The sequence below is a fragment of the Acanthopagrus latus genome, chromosome 13, assembly GCF_904848185.1.
Source record: "Acanthopagrus latus isolate v.2019 chromosome 13, fAcaLat1.1, whole genome shotgun sequence".
Classification (NCBI taxonomy): Eukaryota; Metazoa; Chordata; class Actinopteri; order Spariformes; family Sparidae; genus Acanthopagrus; species Acanthopagrus latus.
This window is the reverse complement of record NC_051051.1, coordinates 18813762-18829554: the sequence shown is the minus strand read 5'-3', so window position 1 is coordinate 18829554 and position 15793 is coordinate 18813762. Positions and strand designations below refer to the sequence as shown.

The following is a 15793-nucleotide window of genomic DNA, read 5'->3' as shown; positions in this document are numbered from 1 at the left end:
GCTACATGACACTGTTGTTTGATGCCTTGAAATATGTGCTGGGACCCTGTTTCTAATGTTGCTGAAGTTTGGTGCTGTTCTGAGCATTATTTGTGTTTTTTTGATGGCGATTTATACTTGGATCCATTTGCTGCAGTGTATTGTTGTTGTGCGGTTGTTTCTGAGGATGCTAAAACTACGTAAGCTAGCGGTCCGCAAACTTTATCTCTCGAGGGGGGGTCATAGTCTGTGTCAAGGTGTGTCAGACTATGGATTAAACATACACCGGAATATCCCTTTAAGTAAATCTATCAAGTGTCACCTCATTTCTTCCGATGCATATGTTGTGCATCACTGTTCATGCCTACCCCAGTGGCGTTTTTTTGGGAAATAAGGAATATCAAAACTCCCTTTCAGACAGACAGGGCAGAGTGCAGCCTTTACCTTGCAGCAAATGTGCTGCCTTTTCTATCTAAAAAGGGGCTAGTAATTCCTCTCTCAACCAGTAGAAAATGCTGTGAACACCTGTGAACACATGGAAAAAAAAATACCGTCATATACCATGAAACTGTGTGAAATTTTGAAAAATACTGTGAAATACATTTTTGATCATACTGCCCAGAACTATTAACAGGTTCTCTTTCCTATGTTAAAGGTCCCAAATTATACTGATTTTCTTCAATTTCACACAGCTGTCAGAGGTCCAACAACACTGTATTTGATATGCATTGCCCCATTGGTCTACTGGAAACCCATACATGACCCATACTAAACCCAGAAATGTTGTCTCCTATGAACTTTTATTATTAAAATGCCATCTATAAGTTTAGCAGATAAGATTAAACTTGGTTGCTAAAAATTGCAATTTGAGTAATTAGCATGAATCTAAACATTGGATAAAGCCAGGTTCAAAATTCCTGTTTCATTTTGTTGACATATTATAGCCAGATTTTTACAGAGATAATTTTGGATATCTCTTTTTATCACTCCATAAATCAGAAAAAACATTTTTGCCCTGTTTTTAGGGATAACATGTTATATAAATCAGGCTATGAATGATATATGAACAAACCCCTCTGTTAAAACCTTAAGAATATAGACAGGAATAAAACTGAAATGTTTGGTGTATACTGGGCTGAGACTATGAGCATTTTTAATATGCAGCATTTGCATATTTAAACATACAATTTCCAAAAACTCATGATACAAATAAAAATTGTTTTAATGTAAATAATCAACTGGGGAAGTTTCATGGTGATATACATTAGTCAAAAAAATGTCCGTATTCTTCACCTGTAGTGTCTTCCCTTAATTAGATAATTATGCCAATTATGCAAATTGTCCAACATGCAACTCTTAGCTACCAAGTTGAATTTCATCCACTGGGCCTACAGGTTACATTTCAATCATAAAAGTTCATAGGAAACACAATTTCTGGGTCCAAGAAATTTCCAGTAGTACTACAAACTCATCCATGGTCTTGAATTTCAGCTGTCTAAAAGTCGCTCAAGTGAGCTCTGCTGAGGTCTCCTGAGAGCAGGCTGTTTCTGTGCCTGCACCTTTAAATGCTAATGAGCTCCATCTGTCACCGCCCGCCTTGCCTGCTACATGCCCTTCTCAGGAAGACGATGCCTCTCACGCTAGCAGCAGCATGTGCTAAAGTTATGGTGGCTGTATCGCTATGGCTTGTGGAGATACTTTCGTTCAATCATACCAGTTTGACCCAGAGGCTCCTAAAGAAATTCAGACTCTGTGGCTGCAGCAGGACATTTCAGAATGGTTAGTGTGTCTGAATAATGTTAGTTTGTTCGTATGTGTTGTTACAGTTACTACCGTGTGGCTAATGGCTAATAGCTAGCGAAAGCTGTTTGTCTCCAACACAGTCTCCAAACTCTTGGACACTGTTCGCACTGTCTGTCTCCAGTCTGCACACGTTTCCAGGCTTTTTACTGTGACAACTAAACTCCATTGTAATATTATTAACATTAAACTCACTGCAAACACCACTGCATAGCAGACCGAAGCGGCGCCAATTAGTTAGCCTATTTCCAACTGACTTTACCATACTCGTAGGCTATACATATCAACTATAACTATACAGTCAAACTGCGGTGACACTTACCTGTGGCTCGGGTGCAGTTGCTGGGTCCAGTATGGTTGGAACAGATCCTTTTACGAGGGTCAGTGTCGAGGCAAAGCCAGCTTTCTACTGATCCTCGTTAATGACGCAGTCCGATGTGAAGTGGTTAGCACACACACAAACATAGACGAACCGGCTGGGACAGAATATAGGCACTTATGTTGATTTTTACAACCAACAACAGAGCAATTTGCGTGTGTAGCTCTAAGCGGAGCTGAATCTGAACAGCCTGTAGGAGCACCGTTTTACCAGTGGGTGGGCTACAGAGACCATGCAGGAATCGCTTGTTTTCCTTTTTTGGGGGTTGGCAGGCTAAGGAAGGACCAGTTTATATGTAGAGACCAGAGAAAACGTTTTTCATAATATGGGACCTTTAAGTTCAGCCAGTCAATATATGGAAGTTGTTGCACAGAAACAGATCTGTTTAGGTGACATACTTTGCCCATTGCTTACTTGATTGTCGTCTCAGTCATTAACATCCCCCTTAATCTGACATGAGATACATAATACAATGTATTCAATAGCTATACAATAACCCTAACCCCAATTATAACCAATGTCCTTGATAAATATATCAGCAGAGCACAATGCTTGCCACCCCTCTGCACCCTGTAACAGGAAGTTGTGCAAATATCTTGCTGGAGGTGTACAACCAGTAATAAACCTCCCATCACAGACCCCTCTCTTTCAAACTCAGTGCTGTTTGAACAGAGATGAATTGAAAAGTATTTAAGAGCAAGCAGATTTAACTTCACCAGATACTACCTAAGATACTGGGGTAAAGCATTCAGGCAGAGTAGGGTGTGTCTTGCCAAGAAAAAAAGTGGGTTCAAGACATTATTAATCAGTAAGCCAGCTCAGAGTTTTACCCTCACTTTCCTGTTGCAAAAATAATTTAAAAAACACTAATAACACGACTGAATATTTGGACTGGACTAGGACGGGAGACAGGAGTGAAAGACAGTCGAAATTCTGTGACTATAACACACCAGCCACTGGGGGGAAAAAAACAAATGAGGCAGTTTCTAGAACCCAGATAAATGGATACCTACAGCTTCTTATATAATGAAACAGACCAAAGGACATCATAGGGCCCATTTATATGGAAATATCATTGAGTCAAGATGTTTATGCCAGTGCCAAAGGTCAACTGCTGATTCCATGTATTCATCACGTCCTGAGAGACCTTTGAGCAGTTTAAGAGCAGTGTGTAATGAACTTTACATAATGGCAATTAAACTGGACAAAAAGATTGCTGCCATGCACTTGGGCCTGCTACAGTTCAACAGCAACTCACAGTTGATGAAATACCATTCATTACATAACTGTGGAGCTACAAAGATCACATGATCAAAATTCTGGAGTTTGACACAAAGCTCTGCACTGTAAACTGCACTGAACCCACTTGATGCAAAATAACCCAGATGTCCACACTTACTGTTGGGGGGCGTTCACCAACATGGACTTAACAGAGTTAATTCTTCCATGGGATTAGCTGTCAAGAAAATTACGAGAATTCTTCCAGGTGATACACTGTCGACACTAATCGGTGGAGCTGCAAAGTAACAATTGGAATATTCCGCTGTTGGACTGAAAGCAACTTAACATCTAGCATCTAAGGATTTGTTTTCCATTGGAACAATAAATAAGAATGCTTCTGATTTATCTTTTCTGATTTCCTGCTGTTTGGGATGCCTAATAAAATTATAAATATAAAATTTCGAACTGATGCATTTGGTGCAACACTCTGAGCCCAATATACACCAAACATTTCAGTTTTATTCCTGTCTATATTCTGAAGGTTTTAACAGAGGGGTTTGGTCATATATCATATATAGCCTGATTTATATAACATTTTATCCCTAAAAACAGGGTGAAATCTCATAAATATAATTTATATTCCCATGCTCTTTTACTCAATGGAAACTAATGTAACTGATATTCCATGTATCCTGTTAAATCAAATCTTGTTTATTTTGGCATTCCATTACATGCTTTTTAATGCCTTCCGATGAAAAAACAAGATAATTACTATGTATACAAATGTAACTAAATAAAAACTAAATATAAATAAGACTTTGAATATAATATCATCAATAACTAGAGTAATAATGACATTTTAACAGAATCATCATCATTAGTCATTCCTTCATTGTATTTAATTAGGGATGGTAAGGGACCGTGATAATGGATGGGGGGGGGGGGGCAAAAAAGGTAGATAGCAGAAGTTGATTTGTTCACACTGGCTGGTGGAGTCTCTTTAAAGTTATATGGAGCTAATCCGGCATGCCAGTGTCTGAGAATGTTAACTGCAGCCCAAACTGAATGGAGAGGGCAGAGGGCTATATCTCACTTGCAGTTCAGGCAGGAGGGACACAGAGACAAGGCTCTTTGATACACTTTGGCTATATCTAGTACACCCATCAGCACTCTTAACTTATCTCAAACCTGAGCAAGATTCCTGCTGGGCAGTGGGTCTCTAGATTACCTCAGGAAGGGGCTTCAGTTCAGCGGCTCCACAGTGGAGCCACATATCACCCAATTGTCTTGAATCAGGAAGGTCACAGGGACATGACCTCACTACTACATGCTTCATCAGCTGGAAGCTGTGGGTTTTCAAAACCTCACATGTTACAACCCCAAACAAAGAGGTATTTTGCTAGACTGGATCCAAAAATACAAGGTATATGAATGTGGCTTCTACACAGAAAAGATGGTGTGTTTTTTCATATGCAAGACAGAGACGTGTCAAAATCTTAAAGTTTTTCTTGGTAAATATAGGGGAGTACACCCATAACGATAATTGGGCTGATTTCGCTCCGATTTTACCCCTTCTTAACCACGGAAGATTATCTTCTGTCTTATAAGATTATCCTATATGTTTATCCTATGGTCTGTGGTGTGTTAACAGTCAATTTGTCCCAACAATTTGCTCGGAAATAGATCGCGGCCAAGAATCATGAATGTTAAACTTGTTAAATATTTATGACGAAAAATCTTCATGTATGTGGGGAAAGCCAATGACTCCTGAGTTACTACTCCATGAAATGTGACATGAAACGGAACGTAGCCAACCAGCTGACTGAGGAACACAGAAGCGGACGCAAATAAAAACAGAGGCAAAATCTAACTTTTTAATGGGTTTAGCATCAGCACTAATCTTAACCGTCATACTGGTGGTTAATGCAAGTATTGTGTGTTGTCAGAAAAACTCACATTCCCTCTTCTATGTCTTCTACGTCTTTCATGTTTTAAAACGTTTATTTACTCTTTTTTTATATACAGTCTATGCTCTTTTCCGTTTATGAAGAGCCCGGTGATGCTGGGGTTGTTGCTATTGGTTACTGTAGATCACGTTTGATCACGCGATATTTCTGGCTCGGAGGACTAGATTCTAGATCGGCCATGAGACAGATAGTCTTTATGCGTGTGGTGTCCTGTGCAGAGAATATCGGAGCACACCACACACAGTACGATAAAGCTGTTTTTTTTAATCTTCATGTGTGGGGGGGCTCTACAGATAAAAAAATCTCTTAAGATTTATAAAATCCTTATGTGTGTACCCCCCTTAACACTGACAAATTATTGTTGTAAAATCACAGATCCCAGTAATCCTAGAGATGTCCTAAATTAAAAATACAATGATGCTGTTTTATGTACTAAACAAGAATAATATGGGCAGACTATAGAGGTACTCATTATAGATTTACAACATACAACATTTATTGTGGGTCAGTGGGTTGCTCTCAGTCTCAATGAGGTACCTGTAGTTTTAGAATTCACTCTGTCCTGCTGACAAGAATCAACCTGCTTATTCGGATTAACATTACAATGCATCTGAATATGGCAAGTTTTTCCTCACTCGAATCAAGGGTCTAAGACTTGTTTTTTTTAGACTTTAGACATTTATTTATCTCACAATGGGGATTTTTACTCGTAACAATAGCAGGTGAACAGACATACAGACATACAATAAGTACAGGATTTGGAATGCTAAAGGAATACTATAAAAGATTTGAATAAGAGAGAAAGATAAAATATAATAAAATAAAAATATAGAAAGGACAATATTTTATGTGTATTGTATATACAGGAGGAAAAAAATCTATGGTTCCAGTGCATCTGTTACATTGATTAAGTGATTTACAATAACTGCTTGATTTTGGTTATTCAGGCTTTCTTTCACACTGAACTTTTGGTGGGTGAATTTGCTGCACGCTTATCAAGTGCAACACATGAAGAAGTCAACAACTTCTTGGTAACAAAATCAGACAAACTAAATATCAAAATTAATTTTCTGAGTGATACGAGAACAAATGATACAGGGATTGACGTCGACTATCCGCCATTTATGTAATCTGGTTGTTTTCTTCCCAAAAGTCATGAATAGAGGCTTGCTGGGAAATTTGTTTGACCAATGACCTTGCTTGCTCCCTGTTGCGTTAACAACCAAGAGATGTGCATCAACAACAGATCAAGATGAAAGTGAGATCAAATGAAAACATCAAATAGTAAACAGAGGTGCTGAAAATCTTAGAAAGAAAGTGAGGCAAGCATCAGAGGCTCAGGTTTCCTAATACAAAAAAAGAACAGTTTGGCCATCATGATCTTCAAGTGACCCACGGCCCGTTGTTCTGAACCCTTTATTTGATCTGAGTATAAAATACAAGCGTGAAGTAACAGTTTAACACCAACGAGGAAAAGGGTTATATAAAGCTGCTAGGTTGACGTTCATGCTGGAGGCTGATGCATTTGGAACTTGCAACCCAGTTTGTTAATGTTAACGAATGATAGAAAGGTAGGGCTGGTGAAGAGAAAAGATGGGCCGGGGTAAGCAAGAGCGTCTGATAGGTCCAATAATGCACAGCCCACTGGGATTTGTCCCAATGTACTATATAGCCAGTACACCACTGTATGAAGAAAAAAAACTGCATGGACAAAGAATTATAAAACTTCTTTGAGACCTGTAAAAGGTCACCCGGCAACATCTTTTAACCATCTTGTTATCTTGTTTTCCCTTTTCAATTAAGAAAAAACATGCATATAGCACATATAATTTTTAATACTCAACTGATAGTGGTATATCTGGGTAATAAGCTCGCTCAAATGTTATTGGACTACAGGCTTAAAATGGGTAGAACTTTGGAAGGGTCACCTGAACTATACACACCATTTTGGTGTCACAGCTAGTGTGTCGCAAGGTCTCTAGTTCTACCTGATGTCTTAGAGTGGACAGCAATAATTGAAACTGGGACTTTAAATAAATGTGGTCAGGGTCATGGGTTTAAAGTGGGGAAGTTAGACCCTTCTCAACTTCTTTGCTCCCCAACCTCCACCACCCTTGCTCGGTCCACAAACCCATCCTTGAACTTGTCCTTTATTGTGCTCTATAACTATATATTCGTAAAGTTTGTGACTGGATCATGCAGTCAATTTACGCGGTATTTCCTCTACCTGTCAAAACACAGGTAGGTGAGTCCTCAAAGTCAAATCAGCATATGGGACCTGGAAACAGTATGTCACCCCTCTTCCACTGTCACATACTGTTCCTCACCATCTTATGGTGATTCTTTACTGACCAGACAGCACCATGAAAGTACAGGATGGACTCAGAAACTCAAACATGACTCAAGGGTCAGCAAGGTTGTGTCAACTCAACCATACACTAAAAGAGAATCAGAGCATTTACATGCACAGCTTAGTCGGATTACAGCCATAGTTCGACTATGCTACTCAATCGGGCAACTCGTATATCCTAGCATACATGCCGGTGAGAAAATCGGATTGTTGGGCCGGAGCACGTCATACCCTGGTACGCTAGGTGGCGCTGTACCCATTTCAACTAGTGGTAATAGAGACACCTCCGGCTGACCTCTTTACTTCACCAGCTGCCAGAGAGCGAGGAGAAGCTACATCTTTGTACACTTCGTATATGGTGTTAACACAAACTAGATGCACAATGGCGCTCTTTCTTGCAGTGATTTCGGAGGAAAAACACCGTCGCTGCCGTCCGTCTACTTCCGGCTCACGGCCCCAGGGAAAAAAAATCTCACGCCTGCGCAGAACACAAAATCCTATCCGATCCGCTGAAATGTATACATGCAGGAGTAATGCGACTATCAATCTAATAATCTGGGTGCTTTAATTCAACTATGAGAAGTCCGATCCGGTCCTATTTTAGTCAGACTAAGGTGTATACATGCATCTTAAAGATCCGATCATAGTCGGACTAACCCAGTAATTTAGTTTTCTTGAGTGTCATGTAAACGCACTGAATGACTGTTGAAGTCAATGTAGCTTGATACCTATATTAACAACAGTTCAATAAAGAAATAACTCTATTCTGACAGGTGACAACATTGATCTGTTTGCAGCCCTGCTGAATACTAATTTTGCTGTGTTCCTGATAAAACACTATGACAAGTCCACAAAACCACATCCACTTCCTAAAATAAGAGCACACTCAACAGGCACTGAAAGTGTTGGCCCAGACAGAACACTGACCCAAGCTTTATGTTATGTACTTCTCTATCATACACCTTCTAATACAAACACAGCTCACTTATGTGCAGCCTCGGTATGTGTCATTAATCAAATCAAACAATTTAAATATAAAATTGGGAGTCAAAGGCAGATGATTCAAAAAGGAATAGAGCTATGGTTATGACTTATTTTAAAATAAATTTAGTTTAATTCTGGAAATCACAGCCTAGTTTTGGAGTTATGGTTACCTGATCCATTGTACATAAAAACAGAGTAAGATCCGAGCAATACCAGCTATTGTATTTTCGTTGGAACTTAACTTTAAATAACTACATGATAATTTCACAGGCATTACAAGTCAGCCATTCCAGCTATCCAAATTAAAGCTGCTGTATGTGTTCTTGCCATTTTAGCCAGCATCTCCTCTCTCTAGCAGTTGCTCACCACATAATTGCAGAGCGGTTATCGCCAGATATAGCAGCAAACAGGAGGATCCTGCTTTCTGCACATTCACAAGCAGACAAGACCACCTCTTTATGAAATTTTCTCTCCTAATTGGATAAAATGGGTAAGGATACCAGAAAGATCTTTGCTTTTTTTTTTTTTTTTTTTTTTTTACCAAATGAGCAAGAGGTGTCAAAACATGTGTAACTGACCAAACATTCTTTAACAGTGATTACTGTTGGAACACATAGATGTAAAGATTTTTCTTTACATACATACATACACACACACACACATACATATACATATATATATATATATATATATATATATATATATATATATATATATATATATATATACACATATATACATACATATATATATACACATATATACATACATAGATATACATACATATATATATACACATATATACATACATATATATATACACATATATATACACATACATACATATATATACATACATACATACATACATACATACATACATACATATACATACATATATATATATATACATACATATATACATATATATATATACATACATATATATACACATATATATATATATATATATATATATATATATATATATATATATATATATATATACATACACATACACATACATACATACATACATATACACACACACATATTATATATATATATATATATATATATATATATATATATATATATATATATATATATATATATATAAAAATTGTCACTCACAGCTGCTTTAAGTATTCGCTGCAAATGGTTAATTCTTGTTTTGACATTAGCCACTCTCTCTAGTGCTTCCTTGTCAAGTGTTTCAGACTCTAGTTAAACTAATTAGGGATATATCATGCCCAGGTAATTAATATAGATGTATATAGAAAGTAATTACACATCTTAATAGGAGAAAAGTGTTAAAGCCAACATGTAAAAACGAACTGGCATTAACTCGATTCAACGACGTTGTAGCCTAAGCCCATACGGTTGTCAAAATGCTTGTCAGTTGTAAGTTAGCCTTGCTACCATGTGAGCGAAATGGGCGACTGAATTCCAATTGAAACGCGTATATTGGTTGTAATAGAGGACTACCCCAGTATGTCCAAGATACCATAACGTTAACGTTAGATGTAACGTTAGGTGCAGGCCTCTTAGCCTAAACCACAGTATTCGGATTCCTATGTTAACGGAGATGCCGAGAAAATAACAATTATACCGCTATACCAATCACCAATAAATGTGATACTTACAATCCAAGTGTTTCTTTTTTGGCCCCATTATTTCATGCGTGGTCGCCTTGCACACAGTTTTCGAAATCGCCGACCCGGTGACACTGTGCTGAGCGGCGGTTATCCTGTCAGTAATGCTCTGCCCAGACATCCTGTATCGGGTCAAATATACGGTTACCCTCTGGGAAACGTTTCCAAATCCAGCGGAACAGCCTGGGGTAAGTGGACGGTGTCTTCAAAGACTCTGTGCCACCTGACAATACTGGAGACAAGACAGAGACACAATAAATAATTAGACGACGGCAGGCGGTAGTTACATTTCGCTTGTTGTCTGGCTAGCTTGTAACCAATGGAGATAAAGTCACCCACACAACTTCGGTAAAAGACACCAACTGGACCAGCAACACGAACCATCTACATGTCGAGACTGTAACATACGAACCTGGTCTTTAAATCGATCCCTCACGTCTACAATCTCTTCTCCTCCTCCCGTGCCAGTCTTTCTCACATTCTGTGGCTACACAGCGTCAAAAAATACATGTTGCTTCCGGAAACAAAATTTCACAATAAAAGCTACAATTGAGTGACATTTAAGAGAAGCAAGAACTGACAGTGAAATATTAACATGACGCCCCTTCCCAGTCCACCCGACTGTGTTATTTTCACATATTAAAAGTCAGGTACATTTCACTTTTAGAAAGTGCTACAATGAGTAAACACCGATATGTATAACTGTATTTTGTTTATTATGTAGGTTATGTAGTCTATGTTTTCACAAGCGTGATGTTGTTGGACTGCTACAAATTCAGAGTCAAGATGGTCAACCCTTCATTTGTGTTTTCCATCTCGTCATCTTATCTGGTTTTAACACCGAGCATTTCAAACGAGTAACTGTGGGATAATTACGGTCGACCCTTTATTTTGGAGTCTATTACATCACTTCCGGAAATGTCGTGATTAATTGTGTTTTACTTAAACGGCCCGGTCTCGCTTTCTTTGGTTCCCACGCTGAACTCCGTCCAATTTTTTTCTACAGCGCCTCCCCCCGCTGGGTTTAAATGATCGTTTAAATGGACTGAGTGTTTTGGAGGAAAATGGCGGGCCTGTTTCCTGGCCAGTTCTGACTACTCATAAGTTTTGCACATAATGCACCATTAGTGCATAAGGACCATATCCTTGCTGTGAGGTTTGTTATGGGCCACATCTCCCCTTTACCTATTCCTAGACTCACATAATATGTGCCTTTGACAATAGACTCCTGACTACTTATTGACTTCAGCGACAGATGATTGTGGTTAAGTTTGATGATGTAATGAGTGGTAATTACAAATCCAAAGACAGTTTGCCAAGCAGGCTTCAGTCATTACAGAAGTTTACAGAAACACCCACATCCCGTAAGATCTGAAAGCGATGGAGTTAAATATCATGAGACACATTTATTAGTCTGTACAGTCTTCAGTTCTTAATTATGCCATCGCAGCCTGAAACTCTACACAGGTGATCTGTGATTTCATAGATCAACCTCAATTTTACATGCATTTTCACGTAAATCAGCTTCATGTCAGTTTGCTGCTATTTATAAATGATCTGAGCAGACCTGTCACCCTAGATTAATATATGGAAAACATTCATGGGCAAAGAAAAGGAAAGAAGTAGAAGACAATGGTTGTTTTTTTTTTTTTAAATGATTGATCTAAATCCTCATATCCCACTTATCACAAGGTTTTGTATTATTAAATATTTTACAGGCCGATTGAAATTAATCAAATATTAACAATTATTTATTGTGTGCAGTTTATAATATGCATGTGGGCTATTTAATCTCCAAACCAGCCGCACAGCATGACTTCTGTTGACAGAACCTTCAATATCAGACAAATAAGATCCAAATCTCTCAGCAAAAATACAGAGTTCTATAAAAAAAAACGTTGTTAAGACAACATCTAAACCAGCTGTTAGATCAGGGGCCCGTTTCAGAAAGCAGGTTTAGCGAAAACTGAGTAAGTTAACCCTGAGATGAGGGAAACTCTGGTTTTTTGGTTTCACAAAGCCAGTTTAGCGTAACTCTGAGTCAGTTGCCCGGGCAACACTAACCTGCTCGCTGGCAGGTTTGCTTCAGCTAACCCCGAGTTTTCCCTGCTCTTAGGTTGAAGTCTGTAGACTGAAGGCAGTGGCAGACATGGCATGTCTGTTTCTCGAGGAGCCAGTTGATGTCGACGTGCAAATACTCCGCAGAAATCTCCATCGGTAGACGATCCCTGATTGGATGTTTTATCATTCCCTGATGAGTACCTGTTTGAGTCTTTCCATTTCTCTGCACCATCAATAACATATCTAAATAATATTCTCAGCCCTCACATCACTAACTTGACACATCGTGGAAATACTCTCAGTTCCAAGCATTGGTGATGCAGAGCATGTGTCCAAGGCAACTGTCTGTCAGGCTGTCAGAAATGTGACAGTGGAACTGGAAAGGCTACTATACAAGTTTGTATATGTTCCCAAGTCACAGACCCACCAGACATCTCAAGGAAATGTTCCACAGAATTGCAGGTGTCAGTGTAAGCAATAATTAATGTAATGTCATAAGGCTTTGAGACTCGAAGCAGTAATCAGTCAATCTGATATATTTTAGGGTTTCCAGGTGTGATTGGCTGCATTGATGGCACTCACATTCCCATCATAGCACCTTCAATAAATGAAGGAGATTATGTGAATAGGCGATCTGTCCACAGCATCAAGGCACAGGTAAGCCTAAATAGTAGCTTTTAACATTCCAAATGAAATAATACAGCTACTGCAGCTAACTGCTCTCCACTGTGAAGATCGTGATGCAGCCTACATGATCAACAATGTGGAAGCAAAGAGTGATAGACTTGCCTGTGGTGAGTTTAAATACAGGTTTCCTGTCATTGCAACTGAAATATTAAAGGTCCCATATTATACTGTTTTTCATCAATTTCACACAGCTGTCAGAGGTCCAACAGCTCTGTATTTGATATGCATTGCCCCAAACCCATCTGTAGTCCTGAATTTTAGCTGTCTAAAAGTCGCTCTACAGAGCTCTATTCAGAGCAGTCTGTTGCTGTGCCTGCACCTTTAAATGCTAATGAGCTCTATATGTCAAGGCCCACTTGGAGAGCCCCACCTCTATGCCACTCTCAGGGAGAGGATGCCCCTTGCATGAGCAGTAGCATGCACTAATGTTTTCGTGGGATGTATGTATGTATCGCTATGGCTCACGGAGATTTTTTCGTTCAACCATACCATTTTGACCTAGAATGGGACCCAGAAGGAGAAGCTCCTGAAGAAGTACAGACTCTGCGGCTGCAGCAGGACATTTAAGAATGGTTAGTGTGTCTGCATAATGTTAGTTTGTTTGTATGTGTTGTCACATGTACAACCATGAAGCTAATGGCTAACAGCTAGCAAAAGCTGTGTTTATCTCCAACACAGTCTCCAAACTCTTAGACACTGTTAGCATCATCTCTGTCTCCAGTCTGCACATGTTTCCAGACTCTTTACTGTGACAACCAAGCTCCATTGTAATATCATTAACTTTAAACTCACTTCAAACTCCACTACATAGCGGACCAAAGCAGAACTAACTAGTTAACCGATTTCCAGCTGACTTCACCAGACTCGTAGGCAACTTTAAATACTATTAAACCGTGGCAACGCTTCTCAGTGGCTCGGGTGCAGTTGCTGGGTCCGGTATGGTTGGGACTGATCCTTTTCTGAGGGTCATTGCCAGCTTTGCACTGATCCTCGTTACTGAAGCAGTCTGATGTGAAGCGATTAGCACACACACACACACACACACACACAAGCTAACACGAACTGTAGCCGGCACGTTGTCTTAAAATATGAAACACAACCACTGTCTCTTCTGTTGTTCTGCAGCTGGGGCAAAATATAAGCACTTATGTTGATTTTTACAACCAACAACAGAGCTATTTGTGTGTCTAGCTTTGAGCAACAACATTGTGAAACACTGCTGTGTCACTGCTGGACACACCGAACTTCACCTCAGGGATGAGCGCCCCCCTCTCAGATATCTCCTATCACCGCGCAGAGGAGGTCAGCCTATGATGATGACTCCTTTCTTTACGTAACAAAAGGAGCAGATTCTGAACAGCCTGTAGGAGCGCCGTGTTACCAGTGGGTGGGCTGCAGAGATCATGCAGGAATCACTTGTTTTCCTCATTGTGGGAGCTGGCAGGCTCAGGGAGGACCAGCTTATATATGGAGAGACCAGATAAAATGTGTTTTTTTATGATATGGGACCTTTAAACTGTATCTTGTATTTTCATAGGAGAGTTCGATGATTACTTACTTGGAGACAGAGGGTACTGCTGCCAGCCCCATCTGCTGACCCCTTACCCTGACCCTGAGCCTGGCCCACAGCAACGCTATAACGTAGCTCACTGCAGGACACGAGCCAGGGTGGAGATGACCATTGGGGTGTTCAAGGCGCGATTCCAGGGCCTTTGTAGGCCCAGGGTCACCCCAGAAAGGGTTTGTGACATCATAGTGGCATGTGTAATCCTACACAACATTGCCACAATCAGAGGGGAACAATGTCCTACTCTTTTCCCTGATGATCCAGACAATAATCCTAACCCCCCTGCTGATGCACGAGATGGAAGAGCTGTTTGAGACATGATATGCTTCAGTCATTTCTAACTGACCCATCACCTCCCCAGTGTCAAAGAAAGACAGTATGCCTCATATTTTATGATCATGTTGTACAGATAATCTTTTGTTGTTGAAACAATTAAAAGTCATCCACCTGTGAGAAACAGCAAGATTCTCCCAGTGCATCTCCTGGCACCCACTCAGCAGATCAGAAATGCAAGAATAATATAAACACAGGGAAAATATAACATGATAGTGTCACAGTCTGGCTCAGAAACTGGACAAAAATGGGAGAACACATGAGGGGTTGCAGGATAACAATAATTTATTTACAAAATAACTGTACAAATGGTACAAATGTTGTAAATCTGCAAACTAAGGAAAATGAAGAATAATACAAACTAGACAATTCCCAGCCGGGAAATCGCGAGAGTGGGGTGTGCACCCCGTGACGAGACAAAGAGCGAGAGAGCAAGAGAGAGAGAGCCTAAATTTGTGTGGAAAAGTGCTTTTCAATGCAACACTGTGTGTGTGTGTGTGTCTGTGTGTCTGTCTGTCTCTGCGTATCTGTCTGTCTGCGTGTGTGCGTGGTTCTCTGTGTGTCTCTATGTGTGCGTCTCTCACTCTCTCTGTTGGCCAAGCTGATCTCGGTTGCAACGGGGTTGGTTGTTGCTCGGCTGTAGCAACAGTGACTGAGACAGCTGATTTCTGAGTGGTTTCAGCCTGACATCTAGGACGTCAAACTAGTGCTATATTTTCAAAATCATACATGATATCGGCAATTTTTTTTCACATTCAAGCTAGAAAGGCCTTAAAGAACACAGTCACCAAGTTTTGTGGTCCTCAGAAA

At 39.7% G+C, this 15793-nt stretch overlaps 2 protein-coding genes across 17 annotated transcripts in view; one reads left to right on the top strand and one right to left on the bottom strand.

The window, feature by feature from the left end:
* The window catches only part of picalma (phosphatidylinositol binding clathrin assembly protein a), a 58545-nt gene extending 47680 nt beyond the window's left edge, over positions 1–10865 (bottom strand). For 13 of the 14 annotated variants that reach the window (XR_005078462.1, XR_005078464.1, XR_005078466.1 and 10 more), the window contains exons 1-2: positions 10748–10865; positions 10327–10567 (exon numbers count right to left, since the gene is read on the bottom strand). Coding sequence is in view for 2 of the 14 variants with exons in the window: in XM_037118923.1 (XP_036974818.1) it covers positions 10327–10456 (130 nt within the window). In the remaining 12 variants the exon portion in view is untranslated. Of the gene's footprint in view, positions 1–10326; positions 10568–10674 lie in introns of all 14 variants that reach the window. The other variant, XR_005078463.1, reaches the window with a different exon arrangement.
* A 1612-nt stretch (positions 10866–12477) lies between these two features.
* Positions 12478–15074, top strand: LOC119031492 (putative nuclease HARBI1). Of its 3 annotated transcripts, none has more exons than XM_037120011.1 (5): positions 12478–12552; positions 12657–13053; positions 13131–13190; positions 13586–13655; positions 14621–15074. In XM_037120011.1, exons 3-5 carry the CDS (start codon positions 13158–13160, stop codon positions 14962–14964), a joined length of 447 nt encoding a protein of 148 aa, XP_036975906.1. In that variant the 5' UTR covers positions 12478–12552; positions 12657–13053; positions 13131–13157; the 3' UTR covers positions 14965–15074. The 3 variants fall into 3 exon arrangements, with proteins under 3 accessions (XP_036975906.1, XP_036975907.1, XP_036975905.1); XM_037120012.1 differs by having other exon boundaries at positions 12479–12858; positions 12941–13053; XM_037120010.1 differs by having other exon boundaries at positions 12479–13053.
* Positions 15075–15793: the final 719 nt, after the last annotated feature.